The 21,088-nt window shown below is 34.6% G+C and overlaps 2 protein-coding genes and 1 non-coding gene across 3 annotated transcripts; 2 read left to right on the top strand and 1 right to left on the bottom strand.

Moving 5' to 3' along the window:
• The first annotated feature begins 557 nt into the window (after positions 1-557).
• LOC120177694 (40S ribosomal protein S26-3-like) lies at positions 558-10,079 on the top strand. Its single transcript, XM_039183754.1, has 7 exons — positions 558-639; positions 741-833; positions 939-1,023; positions 1,114-1,247; positions 3,271-3,316; positions 9,841-9,939; positions 9,981-10,079. The coding sequence occupies exons 1-6, from the start codon at positions 637-639 to the stop codon at positions 9,855-9,857; spliced, it is 378 nt and encodes a 125-aa protein (XP_039039685.1). The 5' UTR covers positions 558-636; the 3' UTR covers positions 9,858-9,939; positions 9,981-10,079.
• Positions 2,690-2,789, top strand: LOC120177750. Its single transcript, XR_005521468.1, has one exon. It is a non-coding gene; the product is annotated as a small nucleolar RNA snoR99 (small nucleolar RNA).
• Positions 10,080-11,653: 1,574 nt separating the features above from the next.
• LOC120177693 (tRNA (guanine(26)-N(2))-dimethyltransferase-like) lies at positions 11,654-13,955 on the bottom strand. Its single transcript, XM_039183753.1, has 6 exons — positions 13,303-13,955; positions 12,831-13,031; positions 12,643-12,745; positions 12,297-12,497; positions 12,143-12,205; positions 11,654-11,803 (listed from the first exon to the last, which is right to left on the bottom strand). The coding sequence occupies exons 1-6, from the start codon at positions 13,899-13,901 to the stop codon at positions 11,699-11,701; spliced, it is 1,272 nt and encodes a 423-aa protein (XP_039039684.1). The 5' UTR covers positions 13,902-13,955; the 3' UTR covers positions 11,654-11,698.
• Between the last annotated feature and the right edge of the window lie 7,133 nt (positions 13,956-21,088).

Here is a 21,088-nt window from a genome sequence, read left to right as displayed (position 1 = left end):
AATATATAGTATTTAATTTGCTATTTGAATTTTGAAGAATTTTTTTATAAATAAACGTTATAAATATTAAAATTATCCAAAAGGATAAAAAAGTAAAAATTAGTTAAGATTTAAACAAAAGTTTACATCTAATGTTTTTATATAAATTATGTTGAAGAAAAATTTTAATATATTTTTTAAATAAATTATGTAAAATTTAATATTAATTAAAATTAAAATAATACATAATATATTTAAATAATAAAATAATATATTATCGATGAATTTTTATATAAATAATTTTTATTTAAATATATTATCGATGAATTTTTATATAAATAATTTTTATTTAAATAATTAGAATTTCATTTGTTAAAAAATATAGAACAAGGTCAATTTGGTAAAATATACAATTTAGTAATCTTGTATTCTTTCAACCAAACAATGTATCTTACATTACTGCCAAATAAACCAAACACAATAATGTAACATTCCCAGTGATGTGTTAGGTAATGTTACATTCCGGTAATCCTATTCCCACTAATAATCTTATATTCCATGAACCAAACGCACCCTTATTTCACATGCCGAAACCCTAGAACTTGGTTAGAAGAAGCATAGAACCTCGAAAAATCACTTGACTGCAACCCTTTAACTATGGTCCGACATTCATTTCATCTTTATTTTTGCTTCCGAGTTATTAAAATTTAATCTTTCTTCACAAATTTGATCATTTTGATTGGATCTTTATTGTTTTGCAGACATTCAAGCGTAGGAATGGTGGCCGCAACAAACATGGCCGTGGCCATGTCAAGTTCATCCGCTGCTCTAACTGTGGCAAATGTTGCCCTAAGGTATCTCACAGTTTTTCTTACCTGGGTCTTTGGGGAGGGTTTTTATTATTATTAATTATATATGTTGTTTTCTCATTTTTTTTTCTTTGTTTCGAATGAGTAAAGGACAAGTCAATCAAGAGGTTTCTTGTGAGGAACATTGTGGAGCAAGCTGCTGTCAGGGATGTCCAGGAAGCCTGCGTCTATGATTGTAACTTTTCGTATAATTACCCAATTATAAGCTAAATTCCTCATTTTTTTTACTTATTTTTGGATTTATTGTTTTGCTAATGTTATCTAGCGTACACTTTGCCCAAGCTGTATGTGAAGATGCAATACTGTGTTTCATGTGCGATCCATTCCCACGTCGTGAGGGTCCGGTCCCGAACTGACAGGAGGAACCGTGAGCCACCTCAGCGCTTCATCAGACGCAGGGTACTTTTTTAATCCATTATTTCATGCTTTTCACTGTCAATTATCTATTTTGTTATTTGAATGAAACGTTGTTCTTCTTGCCTTGCTTGGATTGTTTATCATTAGTGTAGGGCCATAGTTTTTAAAAGCGCGCCTAGGTGCGCTTAAGGCGCCAGGCGCAGGTGGGCACCAAGCAAAACGCCTTTGGAGAGATAGGCGCAACGCAATACGGGAAGGCGGAAGCCCTCCCAAGCGCACGCTTCAGGGGTTTTTTTGCCCAGGCACAAGGCGCGCGCTTCTGCTGCCTTGAGGATAAGGGATAAGATTACCTGCTCAGCTGCTCTCTTGCCTCTTCCACCGCTTGTCTCTTCCACCAAAAACACACTACCTACACTGCTTTTGATCAAAACAATGACTCTTTTGATCATAATTTTCTCTCTGCTTTGATGCAAGGAAAAGAACAGCCACCATGTTTTGTTCTATCATTTTCTTTAACTTATCAATTTTTTATGCTCTCTTTTCTTTATGTTTTATATCATACACAGCATTTATTTTAAGTCCTAGGCATCTGAACAGTTATTAGGAGTAGTGCCCAGCTAGCACTCTTTATTTTCTTTAATTAGTCATAATGGCCATTTCAATTTTCAAAAAGAAGACTGCATGTTCTGGACATAATCGTTGTTAGGAGTGGTGCCCTGCCCTGCTAATAGCCTAGCACTCTTATTTTCTTTCTATTAATCATAATGAGAGTTTCAATTTTCAAAACAAATTCACTGCATTTATCCTAGGCATAGCCATTGTTAGGAGTAGTGCCGAGCTGGCACTTTTTATTTTCTTTTATTAATTATAATGACAGTTTCAAAAATATAGTAAAAGATTAAATCAAATAATGTTAATTTAATAAATTTTTTTGAATATAAAAGTTGAATTTTGATAATAGTTGCAGTAAAGATTAAATGTTTTAGGAATGAATTAGTGGATGTGTGTGAATATACTCTAAAATTAATTTATATATTTTTTACTATAAAAAGTGTGCTTCTCCTACGAAAGGCGCGTCCCTTCTTCTTGTGCCTCGCGCCTCTTGCCTAGGCACTTAAATGGAATTTGAGCCATTAAACTACTTCATGGATTTTGTAACCTATGAAGTATATAGGTTGATGAAAGTGTCTTTTCGAAATTGTTCAGTGACTGCTAGACTGTCCCCCTGGGCAGAAGTTTTCAATGCTTTAGGGAATATCTAATAGCCTTCTGATCACTTTGTCCAATGCCTTTTCTGGTGGCTTATGATCATTCTGGAATGGAAAATGTGATGAATCTAATATATGATTTATCGAAGTCATCCATAGGACTGGTAGAACATTGACTTTGCTGGTTTTTATCTGTGTATATCATTTGAATGATTCTCTCTGATATGCTATGAGGATGTAATTCTTTAGGGACTTATGTCTGCCCCTTTTGCAGAAGTGCTTTAGGGATGAGGAAGTTCCTTATACAAAATATCCATCTAAATCAATTTTTCAGTGGCCTTTTAAGTGGTTATTGATCATACCGAATGGAAAATGCCTTAGAAATAATATTACATGGAGATCGTCCATAGAGCAAAAGGGATGGTAGAATTTAGTCACATCTGAAACATAGTGATCCTGATCCATGTGCATCATTATAGTGCTGCTTTGTCTTTATCAAGGGACTAGTTGGCTCCGTTTGCTGAAATTTTAATTGCTTTTGGGAATCATTGTTCATTAACATCCATTTAAATCATTTTTTTGGTTACCACTTTTAGTGGCATGCTGATCATCTTAAGAGGTTTAAGGCCTCCAAGATGTTTGACGGCATTTATCTGTTGGTGTTGGGTTTTTAGTGTTGCTGAAGTTTTATTTTTTATTCTCCCAATAATAAAGGGAATAGTGGCATTCGCTATGAAAAATATAATTACATAGTACACTATGTATAGTTGGTAGTCTAATTGCCTCATTGTCGGAATGTCTGGAATTGCCTTTTTCTCTTTTAGAAACTACTACATTAATTGTATTTGTTATTTCAGGATGATAAGCCAAAGCCTGGCCAGGCTCCTCGTCCTGGAGTTGGCGTTTTTTCCGAAAAGTTATCGGTGACGTGTATATTTATCGATCTAACACCGGTCAGATTATATTTCTCGATCTAACATTCGTAGCAGTAAAGTGCGCTTCTCTGTCCCGCGCTATTTGTTGATTTGGCGTCACGTGAGGTATAGTGCGCCCCCTGTACCGCGCTATATGCTGACATGGCTTACACGTGGGTATAGCGCGCCCTCTGATCCGCGCTATACGCCACGTAGGGGTATAGTGCTGCCCCTACTCAGTGCTATACCTGGGTATGGTCCGCGCTATACCTTTTATCTGAATAATTACATATAGCGCGGTGTAAGTACCGCGTCTTATATGGTTATAAATACCCTTCCCTCCTTGTTAAGTTTCTCACATCTCCTCACATCTCTCCTCTCAACTTATAAATTAATACAACAATTCCTCAACAAGTAATAATTCTAGTAATTTTCTCATATTTGATTTAGAAGTTCGTTCGATTTTCGTTATAAATTTTGTTATAAATTTTTTTATTATACTTATTGTTTATTATGATTATTTGAAAAATATTATACTAATTATTTTTAATTAATTTTTTTGTTTGTAAAATAAAAAAGCAGGAGTATACGTCAAAATAGTTTTGCGGTACAGGTAATAATATAAAATTATATTATTTAAATTATTTACGTTGATGTGTAAAAAATTATTGTGTTAAATTTCGTTCATATAATTTATTTAAACAGGTTTGTTTCAGTTATTTTTTTTTTCAGATATAATATTACTGCACTTTTAAACTCAAATAATGGCGCGACTTTCAGCTATTGTTTATTATGATGGTGAAATTTGAGAAGATGAAACTGGCGTTATTTTCGTATCAAATGAGCGTGTTAAAATATCATTCAAGAGAAACATAACTCTTGAGGAGCTAATAACGAAGATTTCGAGGAAATTCATGTTGGAAGTAGTAGAAGAATGTCGTCGTTCAAGTACAGATTTCCAACATCATTGTTGCCATTAACTTATACAGTGTTCGAACTTTCGAACAATGATGGTTGAAGCTCAAAGTAATTATTCAGACACCGCTATTGAGATGTATGCACATTTTGTTCAAGTGTATGCTGTTCGGGGTCAATCATTAAGCTCCCACTATGGGCTGACTGAACAAGTTGATCAAGTTGACAGCCCGACTACAGTAATGTGTAATGATTTTAATGTCATAATGGGGAGACATTCATCTGCAACTCCTTACGATATGTACCGAGGTGGGTCCACGAACAATCCGTATGGCAACACCGCGTCCAGTTCAAGGGGAAGGCATTCATCTGCAAATTTCTTTGACCATGATGACATCGACGCAACCATTTGTGCAGTTTCCATTTGACACGATGGCTTCAAGCTCTAGGGGGAGGCATTCGACTACGAGATTTTTCGATCTCAATATTGATATGCCTTCCAGTTAAAGGGGAAGGCGTGCAAGTAGTAGGTTCTTCAACCTAAATATGGAGAGCATGGAGGAACTATCATCTCCACCAGAAGAATCGCTTCGTGAGCCTGGACTATTCATTCACCCAGAATCACCGCAATTCAACTCCGATGATGATGAAGTTCTAGGAAATGTGACACAAACTGACCCTCCTGCACACATGTATGAAGCTGATTATGGTGCAATGTACGGGCCAGAATTTGTGAATATGCCTCATCTCGGTGACTATAGATATTACTTATCAATAAATAATGGTGAGTTATATTTAGGCATGGAGTTTTCAAGCAAAGAAGAAGCGGTGATGGCTATAAAAAATTACAATATCCGTAATTCTGTTCAGTCCAGAGTCAATCGATCGATGACCGAAAAATATGTATGCTATTGTGCCCGACGTGAAAACAGATGCAATTGGATGGTTCACGTATCGAAAATGAAGAAAAAACAACATATGGGAACTAACAGTATACAACGGTCCTCACACATGTTGTGCTGGAGGGGTCAACCAAGATTATCCTAACTTGGACTCTTAAATGATATGACAAGCCATCATGCCCATGGTAAAAACAAGCTCTCATATAGCTGTTGCAGTGTTGATTTCAGCTATACAATCGCAGTATGGGTACACTGTCTCCTATAAAAAAGCTTGGTTGGCAAAAGAAAATGTCATTGTCAAACTTCATGGCGAATGGGATGCATCTTACAACGAACTTTCAGGTTGATTTAGGCTAGTGCGGACGTTGAATCCTATGATAATTGTGGACTTCAAAACCTCCTATGCATACCATAATGATCGATTTCTTCGCGATCGAAGCCAATTCTACCGGGTTTTTTGGAGTTACCCACAGTGCGTTAATGCTGCCAAATACTGCAAGTCTGTGGTCCAGATCGACGGGACTTTCTTGTATGGAAAATAAAAGCAAGTTTTATTATTGGCAGTTGTCCAAGATGACAATCGCAACATTCTTCCAGTTGTTTTTGCTCTTGTCGAAGGAGAAGGTACAGATTCTTGGGCTTTTTTCCTACGAAATTTACGTGCACATGTTATCACGAGGGAAAACATCTGTGTCATTTCAGATCGCGGAGCTGGGATCAAAGCAGCAATGGAGTCTTTGGGTCAAATGTAGCAACCACCCTTTGTCCAACATAGGTATTGTCTCCGACATATTGTTGCGAACTATCATGAAAGGTACAAGAAGAATGATGAGCGTCAATTAATTGTGCGCATGGGTAAGTGAAACTGATGTAGTTTGTTTTCTTTCAATCGTTTTAATTTTGCAAAGAAAGCAAGTTAGTAAGTTATACATTTTTTGATCAGGTTACGAACTACTTCCTCGAACGTTTGAATCAATGCTTCAAGATTTACGGGCGAAGAACGAGGAAGGATACGATTACATCAGCCTCATCAATAAAGAAATGTGGATGAACGCATATGATGGTGGATATCGATATGGACACATGACAACCAACTTGGCTGAGGCAATCAATTCAACCTTAAAGGGTGCACGTCACTTACCTGTAGCGGCTTTGGTAAAAACTACATATTTTTGTTTGGGGTGCTTTTTGTGAAGCTCGGGGGACAAGCTCAAACCTGGATGCAAGGCGGTCATGTCTATCACCCTAGATTAGTTGCAGATCTATAGAAAAAAATTGTTGCATCAAATGGAATGTCTATAACAAGATTCTCTAGAAGGCATGAAATGTTTCATGTCACAGAGTTACCTTGACCTCTTCAAGGGATTGAAGCTGTGTCGTTAAGAGTAAATCTAAGGGACAGAACGTACGACTGTGAGTTTTTTCAAGCTCTGAAGTATCCATGCTCTCATGTGATAGCAGCTTGCTCGCATACACGTCAATACTATAACTATTTTGTGGATCCCGTATACCTACTATCTGAAGTTTTTAAGGTATACGAATTTGAGTTTCCCCCATAGGTAATGACAAAGACCCTGATGAGGTTCAAGATTGGCTTTCGATTGTACCAAATCCGAGTTTATTGAGGGAGCGTGGTCGTCCAAAATCCAATCGAATTCATTGTGATATGGATATTCGAGAAAGATCTAGACAAGACAAAAGATGTGGGCATTGTAGAAACCCAGGACACACTAGAAAAACATGTCCACTTCTGTTGTCATCAAGTAAAATTGATGAGGAAATGATGTATTTGTTTATCAAATAATAATTCTTGTACTTTAATTTGCATTTACTTCAAGTTAATGTCATTCATAATCGCTGATAAAGATTAAAAAGCGAACACAATCATTAAATTTTATCAAATTAATAACAATTTGGTATTTAAATATAATTTTAAATACAAAAAACTTACAATAAGAATTAAATGGTAAATGATAATCAAATTACAATAACTTATATTAAATGGTAATAAACAAAATTAACTGAAATACATTAAAAAGTCCAACAAATTTAACAAAAAAAGTAAGTATTAGAAATAATAAAAAATTACAATTTAAAAAAATAAAGTAAATACAAATATAATAAAAAATATCTATCGATGCCTGTAACGCGAATGTGTTCCGTAGGGCGGTAGCTGTCAGTCTCGAGGAGGATTTCTTCGTATCACTGGTTCTGACTCCTCACTGTCATCATCATCACCATCGTCGTCGTCGTCGTCATCGTCGTCAACCTGAGCAGGTACACTAGGTTGATGAGGAGATGATGACGATGAAGCACCTCCATAGAATAAGGACCCTGGAGGTGTATGACTGAATATCCCACCGGCCTACGAAAACTGGGAAAACTCATAAAACTCAGACATCGCTGAGTGTGAAAACTGTACAGGAGGTGTCTGTGCTGCGGTCATGGATGATGAGGCTGAACCCGCCAGATATCCAGTATATGAACCCCAAGTCGTATCTGCAAACATAGACCCATAATAGCCTCCAAGAGGGGTCATCTGTGACGGTGGCGGTGGTGGGGTCATAAAACCAGGTGAAGGCAGCGGCGGCGACATCTGGTAATGGAAAGGTGGCGGCATCATAAATGGCTACGGTGGTTGCTCTTCGTCCACGAATCGTGGGAAGATGGTGTTGTGTCGGTGAACGTCTCTGTCGACGTCGCGGAAATGTCTGTTCTCGTGCATCCTCGGGAAGTAGAAACGGTTTCCCGTTACTGTTGAACCACTCATAATAACCGTCAGCAACCATCAAGAGGTTATCAAAAATGGGCTCTCTACGAGGAAGGCGTCGATATCGATCCTCCCACAACACGACCCACTCATGATGTCTCACCAGCCAATTTGTATCTGTCTTGCCGCGTCTATCTAAGCTATGCAACTCGTCCATATTACGAGGTGCTTCCGGAATTGGTTGAAAACAACCAAACTGCCAGAGCACGCGATCAGTAGAGTGCCACTCGACGGTCGCATAACAGATCAGAGGGACCATCGCCATCCAAACATCTGATGGGCCCCTCAACTCAGGTGGGATCACCGCCCTCACATCATCAGTACAATATGGCACCCATTCAAACTAAAACAAATATTATCAAAATAAATAATCTAATTATATAACTATAATCTAAAATCGATTTTTAAACTTTAAAATTCATACATGTGTGCCAGTCTTCTGATCGATTAGCACCCTAATTGTTTTCTAAATCATCAGGTAGCTCTTGATGATTTTTCCTATCAGTAGACCACCTATTCAAGGAAAAATATTATTATACACTGCATAAAATTATTAATATAAAAAATCAGTTTTATAATTACCTTAGAAGTAGTGGAAATACGAATGGGTTCTTCACAACGGGACATAAAAGGGGCAATCGATACCATGCCCAAGACTGCAGCAGCAGGAGACATCCGCCGATAGCATTACGCCTGTAGCCAGTGGCTCCACACATCTCCCTATACAGCAAAGCCAAAACTGTCGAGCCCCAACTGAATGATCCGGCCAGACGAAAGTCGCTAAGATGTCGCAACCACATGCAGTGAACTAGGTTGCGCGATTTTTCCGACATCAGCAACCCTCCTATCAACTGCAATATGAATGCCCGTGCATACATCTTAACTTCATCCTCAGAGGCGTCTACGCTCAATTTCCGAAAATTGGCATCTAACCAATTTAACGGTATCATACCTCCGATAAAACTTTCCGGGACACGTCCTAGATTATCCCGGCACAAAGTAGTCCAGGAATCCTACGAGATCCCTGATATCACATCTCCATCCACTGGAAGCCCTAGGTGCATAGCAACATCCTCAAGTGTAATCGTGCACTCTCCGCACGGAAGATGGAATATGTGGGTCTCCGGCCTCCACCGCTCTACTAAGGCAGAAATAAGGTCTGGTTCTATCTTACAGTGACCCTGATATCTACCTATATAACCAAATCCAGCCTCTACAAAATACGGCAAGACACGGCTAGGTATCACTAACTTAAGATTCCTAATAAAATGATCTAATACACGGTCCTTCTTCTAAAATTAAATAATTACACAAATTAATTCTTAATCTAATAATCATGCATTAAATAAATCAACATATTACAAATAATTTAAATTAAATTAAAACGTTAAAATGTTACCGTATCAGCAAAGTGTCGAGATATATGATTTTCATCCATGCGAAGTAGACTGCCTTCCATTATATATCTACAAAAAAATTATATTAGTAAAATATTAAATAAAGTAAAATGCTTAAATAGATTAAATACATAATATTAAAAATATACCTTAAACATAGAGACAATTTGAGACAATTTGAGAGAATATGTGTGATGAAAGTAATAAAGGAGGGGGTATTTATAGGGAAGATCGGGGGGTAATTAAAGGTATAGCGCCCCCTGTACCGCGTTATACCCCACGTGTCAGATAAATAGATATAGCGTGGATCAGGGGCCGCGCTATACCCATGTGTAAGCCATGTCAGCGTATAGCGCGGTACAGGGGGCGCGCTATATCCCACGTGGCGCCAAATCAGCATATAGCGTGGGGCAGGGAGCGCGCTTTACTGCTACAGGTGTTAGATCGGTAAATATAATCTGACCGGTGTTAGATCGGTAAATATACCGGTCACCGGTGATTTTTCGGCAAAAACGCCCTGGAGTTGCTATTCCTGCTCGTGCATAAGGCTCTTGAAATTCAAGATGAACTTCTATTTTTTATTTTGCTTTAAGATATGGCTGCTTGAATTTTGAGTACTTGGATATTGTAGGATGTTTCTTTTCTTGTTGTTTGAAGATTTATTGCATTCAACATTCAGAAGCTCCGAGTGGTTGGGAATACTAGTTGGAAAATTGGAATCTCATAATTTGTGTTCAGTTGCATACGGTTATCCAAAGTAAACATCTTTCACAAAACAAAGCAGTCACAGAATTTGTTAATTGTTGTTCTACTTAAAATCTGTCTTGATAAACCAAGCAAGTGTGGATGGATGATGATGGACAATAGATCTAAGAGTGAAGATCTTGTTTCTTATAGCATGTATTTCTATAAGTAATATGATGTGCAAGTATTATACGAAATTATCATTTCTAAATGTTGTGTAGGCATCAAAGAGCATGGGACGGGAATTTATTGGTATTGAAAATGCTTTAGAAAGAGTGTTGTCTTGTGGTATATAACACGCAAAAGCAGGTTAGATAGATAAGTTGTTCATGGACGGTTAACCATACTATTTGGTTTAAACGGCCGGTTAATTATTATAACGGTTACGAGTTTTTTTTAACCTTAACTAACTCTTAATAAATGGTTAATTGTTAATGATTAATCATTAACAGTACGATTTCAGGTTAATCGTAGGTTAACATATTATAATTATTTTTCAAAAATAACCCTATAATCATTTTAAAGTTTCATAATTCATATTATAAAAAATTGTAGTACTTAACACATACACCAGTGTAAATATGTATATCTCTTAATATCTCGATATCTAACAATAAACACATAATATAATTTGTGTAAGTATGATTTTGTTTTTTTTAAAGAAAAAAAATAAAAATATATATATTAAGTTATTTGTGTACTAAATTTATTAAAAATATATAACGTAGAAATAATAGAAAATTATATTTTCTATAAATATTTTACTAATAGTTCAATACACCATTAAAGTTTTAAAGATAAATCTTTAACAAAAATAATTTTTTGTGGAGGGACTAGTTTTGCTTGAGAGTAGAGTAAGTGAAATTGTGAAATTGAAGACTGCCCGATATATTTTAGGATTAGAGCTAAAATTTACTTCTAATTCTATTAGTATTTTTTTGAAAAAATATAATTATAAATTTAATTTATTAAATTCATATTCGTAATATTAACCGTAAACCATTATTTTTAACAGTTTGATTAACTAATACCGTTTAGCATTAACAGTCCAATCAATTAACCTGTTAAATGTAACGGTTATATCGGTTAATAGTTATAGTTAATGGTTACAGATTTTTTTTAACACCCCTATATAGATGTGAATCTTGACCCTAATAAATTCAAGCTAGCATCGACTCTGGCCCAAGCCAACTCGGTTGCCTCTCTCTCCATTATCCAACAAACTGTGTGGCAGAATTGGATCCAAAAAATGAAACAAACAAGAACAACTCTATCCATCTGATCAGAAATGCAAGCTTTCCTAGGTTCAATTTCAAGGCTCAATTGCGTTGTGCTCTTCTTCTTCTTCAAATGAAGTATCCACGACCAGACTTCTAAACTGCAAAGGAACAAGACGCTGCTTCCGTTTATATGTATGAATTGCAGTATAAAGAAGAGGAGGAAAACATAGTAAAAAGCCAAAAAGGGTAAAATTGAGATTCTAAAAATTAATTATATATTTCAGTTTCCTTCTCTCCCGAAGCAAAGAGCTTTCCCTAGCCTCTAAAAAAAATTAATATCCCCTTGACTTACCTAGCTTTCCTTTCATTTGACTCAATCCAAACACACTGTTAAGGCTAATATGGCTTCAAAACTTGTGATTTTCAGCATCCATGTAATTTCTGGGCAATCCTGATGCATCCTGCCATGGGACAGTCTGTCTTGATCGCACTGGAGGCAATGTGTGATCTACTTGCAGCATATCCCTCCTGCAACAAAAACCAACACTGTCTTGTCACTTCATTGACGGTTTTAAGCAACGATAAAGACATACTCGTGTTCCTAGAACCACTCAGTATTGTCCTACCTGAAGGAAATCACCTTCTGATACAGATTCATCAAATAATTTAACAGCTGGGGAATATTGAATCATGTAAAGCAAATGGAAATCAGCTACCCATTCTACTAAACATTCTTGCTGGTCATTCTAAACAGTAAGTCAAGCTAGGTCTCATGATAATCTTATATCTATAAGAGCAAAACACATCCTTTTCTACCAATTGCAGTTCAAATGCTAGTGACTAAAGAGAACAATACAATTAGAGTACCTTGTGAAGGGTGTTCATGATAGAACTTATGGAAGGAGTATCGGTTTTTGCACGACTTGCCACCTGATAAAGTTGAAGTGAATATCATTACCAAACATCAGGCAATTGAAGTATAAGAGCATATATTTTTTGGGGGAAAACCATGGGAAGGGACCTCATCGAGTTTGATATATCCAAATGGTAATCTGGGGTCACTTTCTTCCAACATCCGTTTCAGCAGCTTTTCTAGACCAGTCCCTGCACCTTTGCCCACCCATCCCCACTGCTCATCCAAGTTTAACATTTCCATGATATAATTTCCACTATGAAGAGGTCCTGTCCATAAAGGGCCTGACACAACAAGTGATGCAGCATCCTACAAAAGTTGACAGCAAAATTTAGCATACATCTGCTTAAGTAGTTACAGAAGTGAGCATTTTTTGACATTGCAAAGAGAGAGAGAGAGAGAGAGAGCACAAAACCACAATTAACTGCACGAACGTCATTAAAGGAAATCATACTTGTATCGTGTTACTGCAAGGACAACTGATTTGACCAAGTTTACCCCATGAAAATGCTTGCGAATTTCCACAGCGATTACAGTAGCAGATGAAACCATAATCCCTATCATTAACATAAAAACATCAGATAAGTACTAAAAGAAGACTAAAAATATACAGATATTAATGCACCATCATCATTACATCACCTCTTCTCCGGTAGCTTCCCTCGATTCATTTGGAGCAAGACTCTGAAAACAGGTCCATGGCAAGAGTAGTATGAAAAAAGTGGGGTAACACGGTAGCCGAGCACAGAAGCCTCCCTCACAGCCCCACCTATTAGGATTCGCAAACCAAGCTCGTTTGCATATGGCATTGGACGAACATATGCCCCAAATGCTTCTAATGAACTATGCATACCCATAAACAGCAATAATTATCCCATCACAGGGAATTAAAACAAAAGTATACAATGTCACAACTACCTACAGTTCCCAATCCGATTCATGAGGAAGCATATAAGGGTTCAAAAGACTATCATACAGATATGTTACATAGAAAAAAGAAAAATTCACAAGTGAATGAACATATTAGAACCCACAATGCATTAATCAAAGGAAATGCTAACAGAACCTACAGCACCATCTAACAAACAATGGAGGTTTAAAAAAGAAAACTCACTGAAAAGGGCGGTGACCCCCTGATGAGAAACCGTCAGTGGAAGTAACGTAAACCAATCCATCGAGTTTCAAACTACTAAAAGCAGCCCTTAAGAAGAAAGAAGAATCACTCCCAAACGAATCCAAGTCGATATAATCAAAATAATCCCTTTGCAAGTAACAATCCGTTAAAATCCGAGTGGCTTCGTTATGCGTTACTACCCATCTCCTTTGTTCACCTTCAAACCTCTCAACTTGTCCTAAATTATTCAGAATAACTCTCCTGTGGCTCTCGTTTGCGTCATTGGCCAACACGAAATCGGCTTTCGATTGGATAAGGTAGCGAAGGGAACGGATCCCGCACCCGCACATTGCATCGAGGACTCTTAATTGTCCTTTGGATTGCTTGTAGAGTGCTGCTGAAAGGACCCCGAGGTCTCGGCCGGTGGCGCTTTCGAGGCGGAAAAAGGTGTCGCTGGTGTCGCAAAGGATACCCCTTTCGGTTATTTGATTGGATTTGCAGTATGTCCGAGACTTGAAGTTTGAGAATTGAGGTGAAATTGAGGTTTTCCTGGGTATGAAGGGAGAAGCGAATAGGGTTTTAGGATTGAGAACGAACATGGCGGGAATATGTTAGGCATCAAATGGGACTTGGCCATGTTTTCCTCAACCACATATATATATATACTTGTTAACAATTGAAATTATCGAGTGATAACCAATGGGATTTAAAATAGATTCTAGTCAAAATTGTTTGGATCTGGGATGGTTATGAAGTGAAATCGATTCAAGTCTGAATTAGTGTTGACATTAACCTGAGTTGGACATGAAAATTTACGACTAATCCAAATTGAGCATGATAATATGATAATTGAACTCGACTTGCATCCGACTTGATATGAATCTGAACCCAAGATTAACCCGGTAAATAACTGATATTACCAGACCTGTTATCAACCTGATCTATTATAAACTTGATCTGTAATTGACTAAACCTGTAAATGATCCGACCTGTTATTAAATTGAACTAATATTTACCTGAATTGTAAGTTATAATTGATGAAATTAAGAAATTATGAATTTCTAATATTATAATGTGACATAATATATCTTCATAATTTAGAGTGTATTATTATTAACTATGATAATTAAATTAATATATTTAATTTTTATGTTTATAAATTGTAGCTTATAAATATGTTAAAAAAATTATTAAATTAATAATTTGGAATTGATAAAGTTAATAATAAATGTAAAATAAATTAGTAATTATGATCATTATATTACTAAATTGTTGTTAGGATTATGAAGAGGTTCAAAATGACAACTGAAAAAGTGCAAATGGGTTAAATGGCAATAATTTTGATAAGAGAGTAATGAGAGTAAAAGATATAAAGATAAGGCACAATGATTTAAAGTTGTTCGACTTATCAACTAAGTCTGCATCCACTACTTTAGCTCCTCATTAAGGATTTTCTAACAAATTAACTAATTTGTTCTTTCCTTTTCAAGGACAAAGAGATAACATTTACAACTTCCTTATCTAGATAGAACCAAAAACTCTTTTACAAGGAAAAAGAATGTAAATAAGAAAACCTCTAAAAAAGAAGGTGTTTACAAATTAAAAGGTCACAAGAACAAAATATTTACAAGAGAATTGGAATAAAGAGTGAAAAATTCTTCTCTTGTGTTTGATTGCTTAGATAGGTGTTCTAGCCCTTCTTCAAGTGTCCTCAACTTGTATTTATGTGTTGGAATGTTGTTGTAGTCGTTTCTAGCTGTTGGAGTTGGTTTGGAGCCGTTGGGATCAATTTTCGTGCAAAATAAAGTTGCACAGATCAAGAGGTATCGATACTCCTAAAGGGAAGTATCGGTATCAATACTATGGAAAAGGTATTGATACTACTATACAGAGTTGTATCAGTACCCCTTTGGGTATTGGTACCATTTTTACATTCTGGAATTTGAGCAATGCTGGTAGTATCGGTACTACCTAGTGAGTATCGATACTTCCCTTACCTTTGGTATCGGTACCATATGAACAATATTGGTACTTGTTCAATTGGTATCGATACTATAAGAATATCGGTACTACTTGTTCAGAAAAACGTTTTGTGTTCAATTCCAAGTTTTAAGGACTTTAAATTATTTTTGAAAACTTTGAACAAATTCAATTCAAGTCCAAAAACATTTTTCCTTAAATTGTTATATCAAAATATAGTTCAACAATCTCCCCCTTTTTGATATAATAAAACATTTGAAAATTTGTTTTTGGCAATACTCCCCCTTAATAAAATGTTTAATGAAAAAGATACCAATTGTTGGAAAATATGTGAAAATGTTAGCTCCCTTTTTCATTAAGAAATTGAATTTTTCAAACCCATACTTCTCCCCTTTTTGTTAGATCAAAAAGAATTCAACTTTAAAGTTCAAAAATAACATTGGAGAGTAAGTGGTAATTTTTACATTTAAAACCATTTGAAAAAATCAAAGCTCCCCCTCAAAAAGTGCATTCCAAACAAAATTAGTTTTAAAATCTTGACACTTAAAAAAAAATTGAAGTTCAACGAAGAGTAACAAAAATGTTAGTAACACTTGAAATTCAATATATATATATATATGTCTAAAATACTTTATGCAATACCAATAATTGAAATTAAGTACATATGCATAAAGTTTTAAAAAATATTATGCATTTGAAGAATTTGATATCAATTGTTAGAGATATATCTCTAACATTTAAAACACATGCATAAACATTTAAATTTAGGTCAAAAATTTAAAATTTGTAAAATAAAGCATTTGAAAATTTGATATCAATTGTTAGAGAGACATAATTTGCATTGAAAATCAATTTTGACCAAAATTCATTATGATAAACTAAAAACTATGAAAAATCATTAAAAATTTCAATGTTCATCATAAAACTTTTTCAACATACATGAGATGGAAACATCAAATCATTTGAAAATTAAAACTCATGCATGCTTAAAACAAAATGAGCAACCAAATAACCAAAATAAAAAGCATTAAGTTTAGAGGTTACCCATTCTTTTTCATGTGTGGCTAGAGCATTTCAATTTCTTCATTTTCATCACCATTGCTCCCATACACCTACAAGATACATTTATTTAGATTTTGGTATCCAAATTTCTTTGGATCCTTGGATGTTAGTTTCAATGCCCCTTGTTCCCTTAGGAACCCATACTTGTCTAATTTTAAAAGATTTTTCTTTTCTTTAGGGGACAAGTATGTTCCAAATGACCATAAAAATGACAATTTGAGCATTTTTCCATTTTCAAACATAATGAGTTGCTTTGAGAAATTAATTCTTTTTCTAGATCATTGATTTTAATTTTTGAAAGCTCTAAATCATTTTCAAAATTTCATTTTGATTTTCAAAATCAACTTTGGCTTTCAAAATCAAATCATTTTCAACTTTAAATTTTGAAATTAATTTCTTATATTTGGAATTCATGTTCTCAAATTCAAAATACAACTCATTGTAAGCATCTTGTAACTCATCAAAAGAATGTGAATTTAAATCATTTGAGTTAGAATATACTTTGTAATATTCTTCAATGGCCATGAGGCATAGGTTGGCTACTTCATCTTCATCACTGGAGTCATCGTCATCACTCCAAGCTACCACAAATGCCTTTTTCTTTGATGATCCCCTTCTTCTTTAGGAGAGGGTATTCATACTTCACATGCCCATTTTTTTTACAATTGAATCACACCGGGGGACCTTTCTTCTTGGTGATTCATGCTTCATTCCTTGGAATACATGAATCTCTTGAACTTTTTGAAGATTTTAGCCATCTCTTCTTCTTCATCATCGTCTTCATCCACATTTTCACTTGAATCTCCATAGCTCTCATTGGTGGACTTGAAGGCAATGCCTACCTCCTTCTTCTTCTTGTTTTTTTTCTCTCCATCTTCTTTCTCTTCCTTCACCATCAACTCATGAGTGAGAAGAGAACCAATTAGCTCATCGAGAGTGAGAGACTTTAGGTCTCTAGCTTTGATAATCGCTGCCTTCTTCGATTGCCAAGACTTTGGAAGAGAGTAGATCATCTTCCTTACAAGCTTCTTATTGGAGATTACTTCTCCAAATCCCTTGAGACCATTTACGATCATGAAAAAATCTATCCGTCATAGCTTTGATGTCTTCATCGGGTTTCACCTTGAAATTCTTGTAGCCATTGTTGAGAAGACTTATCTTGGTTTTCCTCACTTAATCGATTCCTTCATGAGTGACTTGAAGCTTATCCCGTATCTCCTTGGCATTGGAACAAGAGAAGACTCTTCCGTATTCATACGGGCCTAATGCACAAAAGAGAATGTGCATAGCCTTAACATTGAGTTGGAACTTCTTCTTCTCTCTATCACTCCAATCGTCCATCTCGCTGGTTGGAATGGTGTAGCCTTTCATGATAGAGTTCCAAGCTCCTAGAACATTGGATTGAATGAAGAGCATCATCATATTCTTTCAATAGGCATAATTAGCTTTATTGAAGTAGGGTGTCTTGTTGACCGGTTGTGAATCTTCAATATGGTAGGCACCGGAGGTTGAAGTCATTTCTTTGTCAGTTGCATCAGGAATTCGTAGAGCTTCTTCGAGGATCGTCTCAAGGTGGTTAAACCTTTTAATGAGTCAAGCTCTGATACCAATTGTTAGGATTATGAAGAGGTTCAAAATGACAACCGAAAAAGTGCAAAGGGGTTAATTGGCGATAATTTTGATAAAGGAGTAAAGAGAGAAAAAGATATAAAGATAAGGCACAATGATTTAATGTGGTTCAACTTATCAACCAAGTCTACATCCACTAAGAATTTTCTAATAAATTCACTAATTTGTTCTTTCTTTTTCAATGACAAAGAGATAACCTTTACAACTCCCTATCTTTTCAATTGGCTAAGATAGAACCAAGAACCCTTTTTACAAGGAAAAATAATGTAAAAAAGAAAACCTCTAAAATGAAGGTGTTTATAAATTAAAAGCTCACAAAACAAAATATTTACAAGAGAATTGAAATAAAGAGTGAAAAGCTCTTCTCTTGTGTTTGATTGCTTGAATAGGTGTTCTAACCCTTCTTCAAGTGTCCTCAACTTGTATTTATGTGTTGGAATATTGTTGTGGTCGTTTCTAGCCGTTGGAGGTACTCCTAAAGGGAGTATCGGTACTACCTTTGTTATATTTAAAATCAACTAGCTCTTACAAGCCGTTGGGGCCTTATGGTATCGATACTATGTAAATGGTATCGGTACTACTATACAGAGTAGTATCGGTACCCCTTTGGGTATCAGTACCATTTTTGTATTCTGGAATTTGAGCAATACTAGTAGTATCGATACTACCTAGTGAGTATCGATACTTCCCTTAACTTTGGTATCAGTATCATATAAATGCTATCGGTACTTGTTCAATTGGTATCGATACTGTAAGAACATTATCGATACTACTTGTTCAGAAAAATGTTTTGTGCTCAATTCCAAGTTTTAAGGACTTTGAATTATTTTTGAAAACTTTAAAAAACTTTGAAGAAATTCAATTCAAGTCCAAAAACATTTTGCCTTAAATTGTTATATCAAAATATATTTCAACAATTGTCTTTCTATATTTATTATGATCATAATATTAAAAAACTTAATTATAACTATTAAATTAATTTTATTAAATGATTCATGAATCATTTTTATGTAATAATTAATAACTTAAATATATTTTAACTTAAATTTTTAATTTATATATTAAACACGATTCTACTTATGATATTATTAGAATATGAGATTAAAAATTTAATAACTTTATAAATATTGAAGCTAACAAAATGTATAAATGGACAAATTAAATTTATTACAACTTAATACTCCACAATTACAATTAAATGAAGTAAATAAATTTATGTTGAAATTTAAGCTCTTAGATCTTATAGCAAAAGTTTTGCAAGGCTGAAAATCTGACTTTGCTACCAGAAATTTTTTTCATCAAGTTTTTTTTATCTCAAAAGATCTAAATGTTGCCAACATGATTAAATTATGGACATCTTTTTATCTTTAAAAGTCGAAATTCCACCAACATAATTCAACCATGGGTAACTAATTAGATAATAATTTACAAAAAATTAGTTTAGTCAGACCAACAACAACAATTTACAAGGCAACAGTCAGCTAACGGGCATCAATTCAGCATTCAGACCAAGTCCAATCAGCATTCAGACCAATCCAATCAATGGTAAAGCCAAGGGGAATACGATGGATAACAATGCTAAACATTTTTGACTTTACTAAACCTTTAGACTACAAATATTTCATTAATATGCTTGTTGTAAGAAACCATACAAAAATTAAAAAAAAAGAATCATTAATAATCATTTCAAATATTAATGAAAATTATGAAATAAACACAATAAAGAAGTTTCCATAAAAGAGAAGAATCAATAAAGAATTATTGACAAATTCGTTCAAATGTGCTTCCTGTAAGTGTAAAAGCATACTACAAAAGCAAAAATAAAACTATTAATAAACAATTTAAATGAAATAAACATAAGAAAAATAAAGCAAATCAAATATTTTCCTTTAAAGTGAAGAATCATTAACTACAGTAAGATATTCTTCATCCCCTTCTTCTAGTTCAAAACTATACAACCAATTTCGAGTTGTTACAAAAATCTCCATATTTTTAGGTAAGAGTTTGGCTATCAACTTGTTCAAAATTTGACACCTCATACTAAAAGAAGATTCATAAGTAAATGAAGTAATTGGAATGACCAATATATCTCTCGTCATGCGATATAGTATCGAATAATAAGTACTTTATGATTTCCAATACTCCAAGATGTCAAACTCAGCATCTTCATTACGGAGAACAAGAGGAAAATTAATGTAGGAATCAACATCCGATTTTCCAGTCCTTGAAGCAGCTAAATTGGCATCAAAATTCTGAAAATACAAATAAAATAATTAAAATTGTAAAAATAGAATAATCAAATTAAAATAATTAAGATTGTGAAAATTGACCTAAAATATATCAAATTTTTTAAATGTTCGAGGCTTATTGGAAGAACTTGACCCACTTATCTCTAGAGATGTGTTACTTTGGACAGTAGAAGAAGAACCAGAAAGTGTAGATTTTAAAATATATATATATATATATATATATATATATAAAACAAACTCACTATATATAACACTTACTCTTCGTTGAACCTCGTCCTCTACATAAAGAACAGTGTACAACTCCTTCGAAAGTTGTAATTTATATTGAGGATCAATCAAAACAACAATAGAAAGAATCAATGAGTGATCAGACCAATATTTGTCATATAATTCAAGCATGGGTCTTGCCATTACATAAATGCCTTGACAATGATCATTGTGAGCATCACACAACAACTTTTCAATTGCAACAACGTTAGCCAAATACAAGTTAGAGGTGTCATACTTAGATCCAGAGAACATAGTAGTAATTTCATAAAATGGCTCAAGAAAATTGCAAATTATTTGAATAGTTTCCCACTCATATTCAATAATCATATCCAAGTCATTTTCCCTATTAACAAACAAGCTAATGGCTAGTTTAGCATCAATTGCCCTATGAATCATTAATTAAAAATTCATCGAATAGGAACATATAATAATAATTTACCACGAAAAGAAAAATCACAGTTTTTAACAGCTAATTCAAAGGCACAAAGTCAATAATTATAAGAATCAATAAACTTAACTAATCAGAAGAATCAATAAACTTAACAATTTCTCGTAACTTAATAGCAGAAGAATCAATTACCTTTAAACCTTTTTGA

This window comes from Hibiscus syriacus, unplaced genomic scaffold (assembly GCF_006381635.1).
Source record: "Hibiscus syriacus cultivar Baekdansim isolate YM2019G1 unplaced genomic scaffold, ASM638163v2 tig00112305_pilon, whole genome shotgun sequence".
Lineage (NCBI taxonomy): Eukaryota > Viridiplantae > Streptophyta > Magnoliopsida > Malvales > Malvaceae > Hibiscus > Hibiscus syriacus.
Note: the sequence above shows the minus strand (reverse complement) of the source record. Positions and strands in the feature narration are given on the sequence as shown.

Coding starts and splice junctions, on each gene's coding strand:
- LOC120177694 (XM_039183754.1), top strand. Junction 834..938: donor GTGGCAAATGTTGCCCTAAG/GTATCTCACAGT, acceptor GAATGAGTAAAG/GACAAGTCAATCAAGAGGTT. Junction 1,248..3,270: donor AGCGCTTCATCAGACGCAGG/GTACTTTTTTAA, acceptor TTGTTATTTCAG/GATGATAAGCCAAAGCCTGG.
- LOC120177693 (XM_039183753.1), bottom strand. CDS start 13,901: ATGTTCGTTCTCAATCCTAAAACCCTATTCGCTTCTCCCTTCATACCC. Junction 13,032..13,302: donor GGGGGTCACCGCCCTTTTCA/GTGAGTTTTCTT, acceptor GGGTATGCATAG/TTCATTAGAAGCATTTGGGG. Junction 12,206..12,296: donor GATATATCAAACTCGATGAG/GTCCCTTCCCAT, acceptor CAACTTTATCAG/GTGGCAAGTCGTGCAAAAAC.